Source organism: Pollachius pollachius, assembly GCF_949987615.1.
Source record: "Pollachius pollachius genome assembly, chromosome: 1".
Classification (NCBI taxonomy): Eukaryota; Metazoa; Chordata; class Actinopteri; order Gadiformes; family Gadidae; genus Pollachius; species Pollachius pollachius.
Window position 1 is genome coordinate 25,710,211 of NC_136934.1, and position 17,323 is coordinate 25,727,533.

At 45.0% G+C, this 17,323-nt stretch overlaps 1 protein-coding gene across 2 annotated transcripts in view; it reads right to left on the bottom strand.

The window, feature by feature from the left end:
* notch1b (notch receptor 1b) overlaps positions 1-17,323 on the bottom strand; it is a 51,280-nt gene that overhangs the window by 17,996 nt on the left and 15,961 nt on the right. For both annotated transcript variants that reach the window (XM_079746182.1, XM_079746181.1), the window contains exons 8-18: positions 15,088-15,273; positions 14,746-14,859; positions 6,943-7,056; positions 6,254-6,487; positions 6,033-6,143; positions 3,295-3,487; positions 2,816-2,961; positions 2,503-2,616; positions 1,560-1,679; positions 1,142-1,294; positions 9-237 (exon numbers count right to left, since the gene is read on the bottom strand). In XM_079746182.1, coding sequence (XP_079602308.1) covers positions 9-237; positions 1,142-1,294; positions 1,560-1,679; positions 2,503-2,616; positions 2,816-2,961; positions 3,295-3,487; positions 6,033-6,143; positions 6,254-6,487; positions 6,943-7,056; positions 14,746-14,859; positions 15,088-15,273 — 1,714 coding nt within the window. The remainder of the gene's footprint in view (positions 1-8; positions 238-1,141; positions 1,295-1,559; positions 1,680-2,502; positions 2,617-2,815; positions 2,962-3,294; positions 3,488-6,032; positions 6,144-6,253; positions 6,488-6,942; positions 7,057-14,745; positions 14,860-15,087; positions 15,274-17,323) is intronic.

A 17,323-nucleotide genomic window follows, 5' to 3' on the forward strand; every position in this document is an offset into this window, starting at 1 on the left:
TCTGGTACCTCTCTGTGCAGTCGGGGGTGTTGTTCTCGCAGTTGATCCCGCTGAATCCCAACGGGCAGGTACAGGTGTAGCTGTTAACACAGTCGGTGCAGTTGGCTCCGTTCTTGCACGGGTTGCTCTCACACTCGTTGGTGTCCTGCGCACACTTAGTGCCCCTGAAGCCTGGCAGGCAGGTGCACAGGAAGCCGTTGACCTCATCCCGACAGAGGCCTCCATTGCTGCAGGGGTCTGGGAGAGAAGAAGGAAATTAGTTTAGCGTCCACAGTGTCATCATCTGGAGCTGTTGGTTGCAGCCTAGCGATGTTGCCCCCTGGGTGGAGCAAACCACTCAGATTCTCCACCTTGATGCTGCATTCAGAGCTCATACCATCTAAGGACCCGGGTGACACTGACCTCTTGAGGCGCGTCCAATCAGATCACAGGTCATTTGACATTCTAGGACCAACAGATCTAAACAACAACTACCGTCTTCATTTCTAAACCTTAAATCACGTTTTTTGAGGCCAAACCGCTGAAATCTCATCTGTTGTTTGGCTCATAACACCAAACCAAAAATCCAGCCCACTCTTCATGTGTGGACCACTTCAGGCCTTAACTAGGCTCAAAACCTGGCTTTCACAGATAGGAGCTGAGACCAGCAGGTAGCTTAATCTTTAGTCTATTAAAGACATTGAGTCATATTGATAATCTTATCATAAATAAATTGCCCCCTGGGGATAAATAAAGTTTTCTTGAATCTTGAATCTTGAATAAATAAAGCGATCTAAAATTTGACAGAAAAAACATTCACATGCAAGGCAAGCATAAACTTGATTGTTATTACTATGCCAAATCCCCCAATATCTGTATATTATATATATAATGTTGAAGTGAATGCAAAAAAATCTTGATCCAGGACCAAGACCTCAAATTTAATTCCTACCAAACTGAAGGGTACATATAAGTCCAGCCTTATATGAAACACTTTTTAAATTTTGTTAGATTAAACATCTCAGTGAAGCTGGTGGAGTCCCATCCATGGAAACTAAGTGTAGTCAGAGTGTCGGGCACGGCCCTAATTTACGACGAAAGAAACCCCCCTCCGAGTCAGCCGAAAGTTCTGCGCCGGTTGAGGCAGTAATATAAAACCTACTGGGCTTGCACTCGTCCACGTCGGTCTGGCAGTTGCGTCCGTTGTAGCCCGGTGTGCAGTCGCAGCGGTAGGTCCCCATGGTGTTGTGGCACGCGGCGGCATTGCGACAGGGGCTTTTTACACATTCATCGATGTCCATCTCACACGACTGACCTGAAAGAGGTAGAGTGTGCAGAAATTAATTGGATTTACAAATCATGTCTTTCCTCAAACCGTGACACACAACTTGATGGAAGCATTTTGGAAATGTGTGTTTTAGTAGTTTTTTGTTTCTTTTGGGTTACCTTTAACACCCTTTGACTCAAGAAAAAAGAAGTGTTCCCATGTGAATACAATCATTACAAGATAGTTTGAAAAGTTACAAGGTCTGGCGGGTGAGTGATGTAACATCATGAAAGTGTGGTCGGTGCGTCTTTACCCTGCCACCCCTCGGGACACACACACGAGTAGCTCTCGTAATCCTCAGACTCCTTGCAGACACCAGCATTCTTACACGGCTTCTGACCGCAGGGGGCCAGCAGAGTCTCACAGTTTTCTCCTGCAAGACACACACCACACACACACACACACACACACACGCACACACACACACACACACACACACACACACACACACACACACACACACACACACAAACACACAAACACACACACACACACACACACACACACACAAGATATAACTATGCAAGCTCTACAAAAGAAAAATGAACCCAATATTTGTTTTCCACTGTTGAGGAAGTCATGAGGTAACCAAAAAACAGTAGTTAAATTGTTCAAATCAGTGCTATCAGAGGTCTCTGTACATGCTAGGGACACACACAGACGCTCCATATCTCTTTGCACAACACACAGCTCTTTCAGGAAGTCAGCTCCGGCTTCCTGCCATTGTCAACCCATTTGCTTTTCTGTAAGACAGGAAGTGCCCAAACAGGATATGTGTCCAACTCCCATTCCTTCTCCCAGTCACAAGTAAAAAACTTTAATACTGGGAAAGTTGGACTTTTTTGTGTTGAATTAAATCCAAAAGGTTTAGCCCCTGAAGCACTCCATCATGATCTGTTCGCAATGATAGCAGCAGAACCCACCAGAGAGGGGATATTGTCTTCTTCTGGTTATCAGTGATACCTGACATTAAACAGGGGCCAGCGGCCGCGGGGCAGGGGGCCGGAGGGTCCGGGGCCATAGAGACCCCAGGAAGTCATGCAGCTGAACTTTAATCAAGAGCAACGTCTACCAGTGCACGCTTTTCCTCTCGGCTCGCAAACACAGAACCAACCAGAGGCCTGGGAAGTGTCCCCCCCCTCCTGGCCAAGCGGACATAACAAGAACATCCAATACTTGTCCTAATATTTCCCTACCGGTGTACGGTAGGACGCAGATGCACTTGTAGCCTGCAACGTCGTCGATGCAGGTGCCCTGGTTCAGGCAGGGGTTGGACGCACACTCATTGATGTTGGTCTGGCAGCTGGGTCCTGTGGGTCCACACAGACACACACACACAAGCACAGGCGTGTTGGTACTACTGATGAATACAATGATAATACCATATTAAAGAGTCCAATTATTCAATGTATTGCATTTGGTGCAAGTACGCACATGCACATGCACGCACTTAGACACACACACACACACATACTAACACACACACAAACACACACACACAGGTCTCACCGGTGAAACCCATGAGGCAGGTGCAGATGTAGCCGCTGGTCATGTCTTTGCAGGCCCCTCCGTTCATACAGGGGTTGGACTCACACTCGTTGGTGTTGAAGTCACAGTTCTTCCCGCTCCAGCCAGAGTCACACAGACAATTGTAACTGAGGATGACAATGGTACAGAAAGCACATTTTCATTCAGGCATTTGTTTGTATGTCAGCTCTGTAAATTTGCATGCAAGTCCTGCTAACTAATGTGTATACAAATTAAAATCCTAAAAGCTATGCTTGCCTCATCTATATTAGTCCATGGTTGAATGGTGAATAACTCTTTATACTACTACAACTACTAGTAGTACTACTATACTTTACTAATTATACTTTTTTACTAATTATAGTAAAAAAGATTATAATCATAAAAATAAATAAATGTGATATTAAGGTCAGCGGGACGAGTCAGAGAGGCTCTCCTCCCCAGTGGACGGGTCCACTCACCCGTTGATCTTGTCGTCACAGCGGCCGTGGATACAGGGGCTGCTCAGACACTCGTTAATCTGCGAGGAGCAGGTATCGTCGTGGTAACCCTCTGGGCACACACAGGTGTAGCTGTTGATGCCGTCAATGCAGGTGCCGCCACTGTGGCACGGGTTGATGGCGCACTCATCCACGTTGATGTTGCACATGGTGTCTGAGGAGCATTACGGACAAACGTTACTGCTGACCCCTAACACCACCCACATCTTCACCACCACTGTGTTCGTGTGGCTCTCTAACATCAGGAGAATTACAACACAGCGCAAGAGAGCCAATGCGAATAACAGAAATATTTGCATGATACATTTGGCATGGACATAGTTGTTCTTCTAGAATAACTTACAGTGTCCAAATGAATAGCCTGGAGCACTAGGCTTCATCAAGTAGGAAAACTCATTACAGTTTTTTTCAATTACTTGAACACATTTTGCCAAACTTGGCTCACTGTGTCAAAACTCAGGCACTCACATTTATGTCAAATTGAAACTCTTCTATCGAAACCTAACAATCCTTTGTCAAAATGTCATTCTGATGACAAAATGATACGCACTTGTATCATATGGATACACTTTCAGATCAGCAGCAACACACTAGTCTACTTTATATAAAACACTGCAGTCTTTCATATTCACTGTTTTTATTCAGTTCCACAGAGGGCACGTTTTCACAACAACCAAAAAATCTAATACTGAATACTGTACATTGCAATAGAGTACTTTACAGTTCAATAAATTCAGTTTAACCTAAAATATAACAAACATTTACCAAAAATACACAACTGTACTGTACAGTTGTGTACTGTACTGTATGTGGTTGGCGGTCATATACACTACATCCTCAAGCCGAAAAAAAACCTTCTATAGGGTGTAGAAATGGCGAGTATACGGCTTCAAATTGTTTATGGTTGGTGTACCAGTTCAGGACCAGAACAGCCCGATGGAAATGAACATTATCCTAGACAACAACAAACCTGGGCTGCTCCGATCTGTCCTGTTCAACTGCATCATGAAGTGCATCTAGAAGTGTGATGATATGTTGGGTCGTGAACAATTGCCCTTTGGCCTTTTTGTAGCTGGCTGATAGGTGTTCAGTTTTGTAAGTAAGTGTTTTGAGGTGTGCATTTAAGTATTTTCAATTACCCAATGTGTTTAGTATTTTGAATAGATGTGTTTTCCCAATGATATACTGAGATGTCATTTTTGAACTAAGTGTGTTATGTTTGAAATAGTGTGTAGTGTGCAGGAGCAAGTGTCTTGCAGAAAGGAGCAAGTGTGTTGCAGAATAGCAACTAAAGCGCTTTTGTTTAAGGAATTGTTACATGTGTTTAAGGTATAGTAACAAAACTTCAAGTTGTGTTACTTTGGTCCAAGCATGTGCCTATAGTGTTCAAGCAATTGAAAAAAACTGTAAACTCTATTCAGTTGATTGCAACAGATATCAAAAGTTCAACGTCAACTGACACATTAGCAATAGAGGGCTGAGTTTGATTCTGGGTTCTCTGTAAACAGATCCATTTTCAGAAAGATTGTGGTGAGTGTTGAGTGGCGCTTTGTCGGCCCCTTAAAGCGTTGTCTCCATTCAGCCAGAAGAGACCAGAGGAGAGACCAGAGGAGAGGACGGCTCCTAACCTCTTAAAGGATCAACTTTCAGGATATTTTAGGCAATCCTTTCTCTTGATGAACTCCCCGGTGTCTCAATGTGTGGTGTGTGTGTGTGTGTGTGTGTGTGTGTGTGTGTGTGTGTGTGTGTGCCCGTGTGTCAGTGTGCTTGTGTGTGTGTGTTTGTATGTGTGTGTGTTTGTGTGTGTGTGTGTGTGTGTGTGCGTGTTTGTAAGTGTGTGCGTGTGTTTGTGTGTGTGTGTGTGTCAGTGTGTGTGTGTGTGTGTATACGTGTGTGTGTGTTTGTGTGTGTGTGTGTGTGTGTGTTTGTGTGTGTGTCTGTGTGTGTCTGTGTGTGTGTGTGTGTTTGTGTGTGTGTGTGTGTGTGTGTGTGTGTCTGTGTGTGTCAGTGTGTGTGTGTGTGTGTATATGTGTGTGTGTGTGTGTATATGTGTGTGTGTGTTTGTGTGTGTGTGTGTGTGTGTGTGTCAGTGTGTGTGTGTGTGTGTATATGTGTGTGTGTGTTTGTGTGTGTGTGTGCGTGTGTGTGTGTCTGTGTGTGTGTCTGTGTGTGTCTGTGTGTGTGTGTGTGCGTGTGTGTAACAGTGTGTGTCTAACAGTGGCAGGTCAGGACAGGGAGGGGTAGGATAGTGACACCGGGCGAGGCCCAGAGGAGTGTGCTGCTCACTCGCCAGCCATCTGTTCCCCACCACCCCTCATCTCTCCCCACTCCTCCATCTCTCTGTCCTGCCTCCACACCTCATCTCTCCCTTGAATCATAAAAAAATTAAAACATTCGTAGTATGCAAATTATACCGAGGGGGATTTGACCCCCTCGGTTTTACACAGGCAAGACAGTGAAATTGCAGGGCGTGCCAAGCAGCGACCGAACCTGTTTGGCCGGTTCAGAGCCACAGCCAGAGCTAGATACAGACAGACAGACAGACAGACAGACAGACAGACAGACAGACAGACAGAGAGAGAGAGAGAGAGCGAGAGAGAAAGAGAGAAAGAGAGAGAGAGAGGCCATTGCAGCAGAGGCCAACAGTTGAATTCTGCCAGGTTTAAACCCCTCTGGATGTTACAGGGTCAGTCACCCACCAGTGTAGCCGGGCTCACAGGCACACTCATAGCCGTTGATCTTGTCGATGCAGGTCCCTGAGTCACAGGGATTGCTTTTGCAGTCGTCTATGTTCACCTCACAGTTGACTCCTGTGAAGAGATCCGGACAAGCAGGCAACACATGAACTCAATGTGTCATCATGTGTGTGTTTGTAGGTTTGCACGTTATGTCATATTTTTCATTTGGGCCTATAAGTTACCCGTGGTGCCCTCGGGACAGCTGCACATATAGGCGTTCTCGCTGTCCTGGCAGGTGCCTCCGTTCCTGCAGGGCTGGCTCAGGCACTCGTTGATGTTGCTGTCACACACGTGGCCCGTGTAGCCGGGAAGACAGTTGCAGGTGTAGGTGGCAAGACCGTCCTGACAGGTGCCGTAGTGGCAAGGCTTCGAGAAGCACTCGTCGATGTCCGTCTCGCAGTGCCTCCCGCTGTAACCTGGAGGATCAACCACATGCTTGGTTTCTGATATCTTCTCAAACCAAGATCACCGTCTGTTTAAAGCTGCACTATGTCCCTTCTCTACTGAACCTGTTCACTCTATTAAAGAAATATCTAAGCTAAGATGTTTCTCGAGGATAAAACACAAGCCATCCGCGAGTCAACGCAAAATAAGTTATCAGTTATCAGAAGATGATAACGCTATAACTGCAGCTACAACTCAAGCCACTAGAGGCCAATACTGGGAAAACGCACAACATGCAGGTTTTAAGATGCGAAAAAACTGGGAAGGTTTTAAGGGGTATGCATATTTGTTAAAAAAACTTGTGATAAATGCTATGAATCAGACCAATGCTATTTTCTCATTATTTCAATGTGATAAATGTAATTCTACCTCTTCAAATAAGGTGCGAAAACATTTTGTTTCCCATTTTGCCACTCTTTTCCGTTACCTTCAGTGCACTCGCAGGTGTAACGGTTAGGCCCGTCGCTGCAGCGGGCGCCGTTCTGACACGGCGTACTGGCACACTCATCCACGTTGTTCTGGCACACGTTCCCAGTAAAACCTGTTCACAGAAAAGGTTTGGATCGACTGGTGGGACTTCAGTATCAAGTGTTAGGGTTAGGGTTTGATGGCCTTTCAGTATACAGGTGTGGGTTTGTCTAGGAAATGGCAAGTTTGTGTGTGTGTGTGTGTGTGTGTGAGTTTGTTTTTGTTTTTGTGTTTGTGTGTGTGTTTGTGTCATATCCAGGGCTCTCATCAGTGTGGGTGACGCATGTTAATTAACAACTGCATCACTAGCTCCATTTTCCCTTTCACTCTTTTCAGCTCTAAATATAGAGGGGGGGTATGCTTTTGTGTGTGTTGTGTGTGTGGGAGTGTGCATGTGTATGTGTGTGAGTTCTCCGAGGGAGGGGAATAAATATGGAGAATGAAAGTTGTGAGGCCTCCTCTCCTGACCGAGGGGGGTGGGGTTGTGTATGTGTGTGTGTTGGTTAAATGCCAAGCTGAGCCTGCTGCCTCCTTTGTCCCCTCAAACTTTTCCATCACAATGTGCATTCTCCTGCCCCCCCCATACCCCTCAAACAGCTCCCTCCCGACTCCCATGAAAGCACACTGCTTGACCTTGGGACCTTGGGCTATTCAAACTCCATGTTATTCAAAACAATGAGTAGTCTCTCTCTCTCTCTCTCTCTCTCTCTCTCTCTCTCCCCTTCCCCCACTCTCTCTCCTGTACTCTCTATATATCTACTTTTCCACCAAATTCTCCGCAATATTCATCTTCACGTTGGCATTCAGACCTTGACGATCCTAATCAGAGGAAGTGTGTGTGTGTGTGGGTGTTTTAGTGTGTGCTTGTGTGTGCGTGAGTGTGTGTGTGTGTGCGTGTGTGGGGTGGGAGGTGTTTGATGAAGAGATAGAGCTTCAGGGCCCCCCACCCCCCCTCTACGGGAACACACAGGTGGTTGGAGCCGGGCTCCGTTGTCACTAAGCCTGTGAGGAAACGTCTGTGTGTTTGATGCTAAGCTAACGTGGCTCTCAGGGAGGTTTAGTCGCGCAGATCACTGTTCAGGTGGCCAGGAAGGTACGCAGACGTACACCTCTCTGTGTACCGTTTGTATCTTTTCTTATGTCTCAGTCAAGGACCCGACAGATGTACCCCTCTCTGTATAGCAGCTGTATCTTCTCTTATGTCTCTGTCATGGACCCTACAGAGGTACACCTCTCTGTATACCATCTGTATCTTCTCTTATGTCTCAGTCATGGACCCTACAGAGGTACACCTCTCTGTACACAATCTGTATCTTCTCTTATGTCTCTGTCATGGACCCATTGCTTGCTAATGCCAGTGTGTCGTATTATGGTTGATTTCCATCAAACCAGATTCCGCAAAAAAGTGTCCATTTTCCTTAAAGTCCATAAGCACAAGACACCACACAAACACCAATAACAACATAACACACACACAAATGTCAACACACCAGTAACACACACACATGCTCAGACACCATGCACACCAGCAACACAACACACACAAAGACATGTTATTGCCTTTTTGACTACACAACCCTACATGTATAAACAACCCTACAGGGTCAACACAACCGTACATGGTCTACACAACCCTACAGGGTCTACACAACCCTACATGGTCTACACAAGCCTAGATGGGAATGGTGGCGCTGCTCAGCGGCTGACACGCATGCGGGAGCTCTGTTTTTCCATGTTTGTTTTTTTGTTTTTTTCTGTTTGCGAGACGCGAGTGTTAAATGTGCGCGTGCTTGCGCTTTATAAATAAGCTTTATTTTGATGCGGTCAGCGATCAAAACATGGCTTGTTTCAGACTTTTATTGGTGACCACTCCGCTCTGGCTTCTACTGATAAGCACTATATCCTCCTAGATCACCTATGGGAGAGTGGAGCAACTCCAGTTGGACCTAACACCGCAACAGCATTGGATACCGGCATCAGATATCCCTCTTGAATGCCTAAGGTCTACACCATTCCCACGGAGGAAGTGGTGATCGAGAGGAGGAATCCGCTGGCGAGTTCGAGCAAGGTGATTTAAACCTCCACTCCCAACCATCATCCTGCCTAACGTGAGGGCACTGAGGAACAAAATCGACGAAGTACACGCTTCCACAAAACACCTATTTGAATGCAGGGATAGTTGCATTTTGTGCTTCAGTGAAACATGGTTAAATGACACAGTAAATGATGAAAGTATTTCCCTTCTGGTTGGGACACCAATAAGACTCGACAGGGACTAACAAACCACCGGGAAATCGATTGGTGGCGGTCTCTGTGTGTACATAAACACACAATGGTGTAAACAATTTGTCATTAGACACACTGTTAGTTCCCCAAACCTAGAACTCCTCTCCATTTCCCTTAGACCCACGTACTTGCCACGGGACTTTTGTCAACTCTTTGTGTACTTAGTTTATATCCCCCCGATGCAAATTACAAGGCGGCAGCAGACGCCATACACCAACACATACAAGACCTTGAGACAGCCTCCCCAGACACTCCCAAATTAGTCCTGGGTGACTTTAATGGCTGTTCCATGTCAACAGTATTGCCCCATTATCAGCAATATGTCAAATGTGCCACGCGTGGTTCAAAAACCATTGATCTGTGCTACGGCAACATAAGAAATGCCTACTTGGCCACCAGTAAGCCAGCATTAGGTGGATCAGACCACAATACGGTCTACATGTTGCCATCATACCGTCAACAACTCAAAAAAGAAAAGCCCAAAGTTATATCAGTGCCTGTATGGGACCCTGACAGTTTGACAGCTGTGCAAGGCTGTTTCGATTGTACAGATTGGGAGGTGTTTGACTGCGACAACTTGGACATTCATGTGGAGACGGTTACAGCCTATAATAACTTTTGCGTAGATAATCTGATCCCTACGAAAAAAGTAAAAATGTTTGGCAACTTAAAACCATGGATTACAATGGATATTAAGAGACTGATGGTGGAAAAGGAACGGGCGTTTAAAGCAAATGATAGATGCGGGGGGAAGTTAATTGAAACGGAAATACAGGCGAAAATCAATCATAACAAGGATATATATAAATCAAAGGTGGAACAGCTGTTACTGGATAACAATTTGGGGTTGGCATGGAGAGGAATTAAAACTATGATTGGACAGAATAATCAGCAAAAGATCCCGGCGCACACAGTTGAAGAGGCAAATGCCTTCAATGAACATTTTTCTAGATGGGAGAGCGGTGGGTGGGCTGAGACAAGCTGTCTGGACAATGCGATAGAAGGTGCACCAATCAGCGTCAGCTGCAGCGAAGTGGGACGGGTATTCTTGCTCGTCAAACCCTGTAAAGCGGCTGGCCCTGACAAGCTACAGAGTATGGTACTGAGGACATGTCACAAACAACTCCGCTTTGTTTTCAGTGAACTGTTCCAAAAGTCATTGGACAGACACATGGTACCCAAAATTTGGAAAACAACAGAAATTTTGCCTCTGCCTAAAAAACCCAAACCGTCCCATTTAAATTATTTTAGGCCAGTGGTACTTACCTCCGTAGCAATGAAGTGTCTTGAGCAGATTGTGCTGACCCACTTAAAAAACCAAACAGTTGCTCAAATGGACACACTTCAATTTGCATACAGGCCCTCATCATATGTACGCATTCTGTTTGTTGACTTTTCATCAGCATTTAATACGATTCAGTCACATATCCTCATTGAAAAGCTGAAATCAATGGGAGTTAACCTTTCCTTTCTGAAATGGATTTATAACTTTTTAACTAATAGAGCACAGTATGTTAAGGCAGGCAACTGTCAATCATCTACCATGGGGGGGGGGTGTCCCCCCCCCATGGTGTGTCCCCCCCTTTCTCCACTATTGTACATACTGTACACAAATGACTGTGTAAGCCAAACCCCTGAATGTTCTCTTATCAAGTTTGCTGACGACACTGCCTTATTGGGTTTCCTAATAGGTAATGAAATTAGCTATAGACAGGAAATTGAACAGTTCCATGAATGGTGCAAAGCTAATTCCTTGATTTTAAATACTCTGAAAACCAAAGAAATGGAAATAAATTTTAGGAAAAGGCCCCCTTTTAAACCACTTAACTCACTTTACAGGGGAATGACATAGACATGGTGCAAGAGTATAAGTACCTAGGTGCTATCATAGATAGCAAACTGAAATGGAAGGCTAATACTCAAAGGCAGAACAAAGACTTTATTTCTTAAGAAAGCTGTGTAGTTTTAAGGCTGATACAACAACCATCTTGAGATTATTTTATTTAACTTTTATACAAAGTGTTGTGACCTTTACGATTCAGTGTTGGGGTGGGGGGGGGTTGGCTTTTCTGTCCAGAACAGGAATATGCTGGACAAGGTTACACAATCAGGAAGGAAAATAACTGGAATGGAGGTGAAAAGCATTACGAACTTTGCTGAGGAATATATATACAATCAATTTTTGCCTTGAGGATACTAGACGATCCAAATCACCCCCTCTTCCCTGAGTACTCCCTTCTCCCCTCAGGTCTACGTTACAGAATGCCTCGTGTAAAAACAAAGAGAGCACTGACATCTTTTGTGCCAAGGAGTATTCAGTTGATAAACAGGTTGAATTCAGGTAGAGAGCCATCCTAAATTATGCACTATGCACTTTGAATGTTTATGTTCATGTTTATTGTCTTATTGTTTGTATTAGTCTGTCATTTTGTCTACTGTACACAAAAATGACTGTGTGAGCCAAACCCCTGAATGTTCTCTTATCAAGTTTTCTGACGACACTGCCTTAGTGGGTTTCTTAACAGGTAATGAGATTAGCTACAGACAGGAAATTGCACAGTTCCATGAATGGTGAAAAGCTAATTCCTTAATTGTAAATACTCTGAAAACCAAATAAATGGAAATAAACATGGTATACACAACCCTAAATGTCTACACAAACCTACATGGTCTAAACAACCCTAAATGTCTACACAACCCTTCATGGCCTACACAACCCTACAGGGTCTACACAACCGTGCAGTGTCTACACAACCCTACATGGTCTACAAAACCCTAAATGTCTACACAACCCTACAGGGTCTACACAACCCTACATGGTCTAAACAACCCTAATTGTCTACACAACCCTACATTGTCTACACAACCCTACAGGGTCTACACAACCCTAAATGTCTAAACAACCCTACAGGGTCTACACAACCCTACATGTTCTACACAACCCTACATGTCTACACAACCCTACAGGGTCTACACAACCCTAATTGTCTACACAACCCTACATGGTCTACACAACCCTACAGGGTCTACACAACCCTACATGGTCTACACAACCCTAAATGTCTACACAACCTTAAACGTCTACACAACCCTACAGGGTCTACACAAACCTAAATGTCTACACAACCCTACAGGGTCTACACAACCCTACATGGTCTACACAACCCTAAATGTCTACACAACCCTACAGGGTCTACACAACCCTACATGGTCTACACAACCCTAAATGTCTACACAACCCTACATGGTCTACACAACCCTACATGGTCAACATATGCCGCATACAGACATAAAAAGCAGGGGAGCCGAATCTCGAGCCTCGACAACAGTGACCAACAGAATTTACATCTCAAGAAAAAAGCAATGAGGGCACACCAACAACACTCCCTCTTTCAACACACACACACACACACACACACACACACACACACACACACCATATACCACCCACCCACACACAAAAGGTTTTTACACTGCCAAATATGCCCGTCTTATGCACGATTTTTTCCCGGCATGGTCCACGCGTTTACACTGGTAAATTGCCAGCTTGAGGTAGCACCCCAATCTACCCTCCTGCACCCTACACACATTGGCGGTTAGACGGCTCCGTGGTTCCAGGGGCGGGACTTGGGCAGAGGTGTTGCTGCGTTGCCTAGACAGAGACAATGCAGCGATATCAACAAGAGTAGTTCTAACTGGAGAGACTGAAGAATATGTTGACGTTTTTGTACTTGTAAATAGTTAATTGCGTTTGTAGCCTACACTCAGATGTATACTCATTCTTGCATGAGAGTCTCTTGAATCATAAAGAAATAAAAACGATTGTAGCATGCAGATTATTCTAAAGAGGTCTACTCTCCAGTGAAGAGTAGAACCAAGAAAGCCGGCTCTGTGACGACGGGGGACGATTTTACCCCCTTGGTTTTACACAAGCAAGAAGGGGAAATTGCCGGGCGTGCCCAGCTGCGACCTAACCGGCTTGGCAGTGTAAAATGCCTACACACACAAACCCAAACCATACACACACACCCCTACTTTTCCATGGCTATAACCATCTGTGTCCCTCCAAAACTCACTGACCCCCTTTCCCAACAGGACCCCCACCCCCACTACCCTCCACACACACACACACACACACACACACACACACACACACACACACACACACACACACACACACACACGTACACCCTTCACACACACACCCGTCCCTCATTCTACAACTTTCCCTCCAAAAGCTACTTTCAGCGCCATGGCTCCCTTCAGGTCCCCTCTAAAGGACACACACACTTGGGTGTTCAGGGGGTGCTACTAGTCTGTTATGTTGCGCCTTGTAGCACCCTTCATCCCCTCTGTGTTAATTAATCTGCTACCTCACTGGTAACTCTCTTTCTCTCTCTCTCTCTCTCTCTCTCTCTCTCTCTCTCTCTCTCTCTCTCTCTCTCTCTCTCTCTCTCTCTCTCTCCATCTCTCTCTCCCTCCCTCAACAGGGTTAAGGCTGCCTTGCTTCACCGGCATGCTTTGAACCGCCCTAACTCTGAGCTGCACTACTTTCCTATACAAAAAAAGAAAAAAAAAACACAACCTTTTTCTTCCTCTCCTTCAGATCAACCAATCAGCTGAAAGCAACAGTAGTCCCTGATGTGATGAGGTGATGAGTGTTCCTTCTCTGTTGGTTCATTAATTCTTGGAATGTTCCCGCTCTATTCACTGGCTACATTCCACCATCCCAACAAAGCATTAACACCCTGTCTTGCCCACAAACAGTGTAATTCCAGTGGAATCTCTTGTAGAAAAGACCCAAAGAAAAATAAAACTACAACAAAATCAACGCACAGATCCTTTTAGGCCTGAGCCAGGGAGAATCACACCACAAGAACACATGCACCAACTTCACTGCCATACATTTATATGATACTAGTGGTATCATGAAACAAAAGTATACATACAATACCCAACTTTACTAAAGTGCACTCTCATCAGACTGGGGAAGGGATGAAAGAAAGGTGTTTAAAGTCGCCTAAGCTTTACCGTATAGATTTATTTTTCCTTTTCTTGCTAACGTTGTCTTCATTCTGGGCAAGCCTGGCCTGCACAAACCTGCCTCAGGCTAGGATTAACCAACAGCCCACTGGGATAGCTGAGGGTGCGTGCGTGTGTGTGTGTGTGTGTGTGTGTGTGTGTGTGTGTGTGTGTGTGTGTGTGTGTGTGTGTGTGTGTGTATGTGTGTCTGTGGGTATCACTGTGTGTCTGTGTATATGTGTGTGCACATGGCACACTTTTGTCTGCTTCTGGCAAAGACAAACAGAAAGACAGACGGACCAAAGAGGAGAAACTAAGAGAAAAGAGCAAAAAGAAAGAAAGATAGCAATAAAGAAACTACTGCTCCCCTTTGGCCTCCACCTCCCAACCACCACCTCCTCCCCACCCACTACCAGCCCTCCCTCCCTCCCCCATACCAAAGTGTGTGGCTCACCAGTGGGGCACTGGCAGTGGAAGGCATTGATCTTGTCGATGCAGAGGCCGTTGTTGTTGCAGGGGTTGTTGGCACACTCGTCTATATTGATCTGGCAGAACGGGCCTTCGTAGCCTGTTTGCCAATTAGCCATCGTCAAGGAGACAGAGGAGACAGAGGAGACAGAGGAGCAGCGGTTAGGCTAACAAAACAACCATTCAACCAAGATAAGACAGCTGTAAGTACACAACAGTCATGGATACATATTTTTTAAAAGACTAAAAACTATGAAAAAAGGCCTGAAGAGGGAACACTGTCCTCTAGCACTATTAGGTGATCCAAGGGATTGGAGGCGCCACCTACCTGGCATGCAGATGCAGTGGAAGTAGCCGATCTGGTCCAGGCAGGTGGCCTCGTTCAGGCAGGGGTTGGACATGCACTCGTTGATGTCCAGCTCGCAGCGTGCGCCCACGTAGCCCGGCTGGCACTTGCACTCGAAGGATCCTTTGGTGTTCAGGCATTTCCCAGCGTGCTCACACGGGTTGGAGCCTGGAGGAACACACTGAGTAATGAGGACTCAATAGATACCATAAGCATAAAGGTGTACATTTAAAGTGTCATTTACGTTTTTGTATATTCTGACATTTCCATGGGACGTGATTTACTTAAAGGTCCCATGGATGAAATTTTTACTTTATGAGGTTTTCTAACATTAATATGAGTTCCCATAGCCTGCCTATGGACCCCCAGTAGCTATAAATGGTGTTAGGTGTAAAACGAGCACTAGGTATCATGCTCTGCCTTTGAAAAAACAAAGCTCAGACGGGCCGATTTGGAAATTTCCCTGTATGCCGTCATACGGGGACATGTTACCTCCCCTTTCTCTGCTTTGCCTGCCAATGAGACAATGAGCTACGACCATGCGAGCACCACGTGTGTGTGTGTTAATACACACACTGTAACGCAAGTGTTGTATACTTCTTTGTTATTTGGATAACGGTTCTGCTGTTGGTGTTATGGCGCATAACACGTCTGGTTCTCTGACTTCTCTGTTATTTCCAAAACAAGACTTGTAGTGGGGGTTATCTCAGCCATGGTTGAGAACCGCTGCCCCGCTGCCCGCTGCCCGCTGCCCGGTGCCAAGGCACCACCGCCGTGAAGCAACACCGCCGCGGGTTGGTGGTGCCTCGGCGCTGCCTGCTGCCCGCTGCCGAGGCGGTGGTGCCTCGGCAGCGGGCAGCGGGGCTCCGGCATGAAATAATCGAGGTCAACAATCGTGGGCAACAATCCCTTTCTCCTCCATGTTGCGGTTCAGTTTACTTTAGATTGATGTGGAACCAGAGACGTCGGACTCACTCACTCGTTTGAGATTCATAATATCGTCTGGAGGCGGAGCTTTTGGCCATGATAATATATATAATATGATATAGATATCTATGTATAATATTATATCATTTAGATAAAGAGCTCCAGGACTCCCACCGGAGCATCCTGAGTGTTCTTGAATATTTACAGAACACGGCCAAAAGCTGTATGCGCCGCGCCATTGCTATACATTCACTGTAAAAACGAGCGCATTGTACCGTGGTCGCAAGCTGCTCAGGGCCACACCCGCATCCTCCACCTTTGCCCGCCTCTAAAAAATTGCACATTTGTGGAAAGCTCATTGTGGGACTTGCTTGTAGTGGCTGAAATTCTGCACCAAGGCTGGATTTCTAGAACATCTTCAAGTACTGTATTAGGGGCCCACTAACAGCTATATAAAAGCATTCATAAAGTAGCATCCCATGGGATCTTTAAGATACTAAGACAGTTTGTATCTGTCAGTTTAGTATCTGTAGTAACTATTTCACAGTTTCCCTGCTTTAGAACTGTAGTGGCCTCTCTGCGCAGAGACAACTTTACTTTTATGTTAATTTCACCTTAATTTAAAATAAACGATTATTCTGAGTTACGTTGTCAAGACAATTCAAAGAATTTACACCACAATTCCTATTCAGGAGAAAAATACCATAGACTTGATTTTAAAACTAAATGTAATATTTGCTTGGAAAAAGGAGTATTTTCACTGATAAGAGGGTTTACATTTATTGTAATTCTTCTTCTATTACGTTGCAAAAGTCTTTGCTTTGAATCCTGACAACCTCAAGAACTCAAGAAGTAAATAAACCTGTATGCCTCTAAACTGTTACCACACATACTAGTAGTAGCAGCTACCAACACACTATCTGGTGGTTCTAGACTTCATATGCAATACAAGTTTGGGCTGCAACGTTTAATTCATCTATTGACCGAAATGGAGCGTATGATGTATTTTATTATCGATTAATCGTTTAGGTCATTTATCAACTACAAATACCCCAAATATGCTGCTCGATTATTCAGAATTATTAATTTGGTTCACAGGTCTTTGTTTTTTCTGGACTGCTTGTCAGACAAAGCAAGTACATGTAAGACATCACTTCAGAATTTCACTTGCTACTCTTGCTTGCATATGTCAAACTTTCTATAATTAATGACATTTTCTAGACTAAACGATTAATCGGTAGATAAATCAATTCTGAAAATAATATATTCTTTGTAAAATATATATATATAT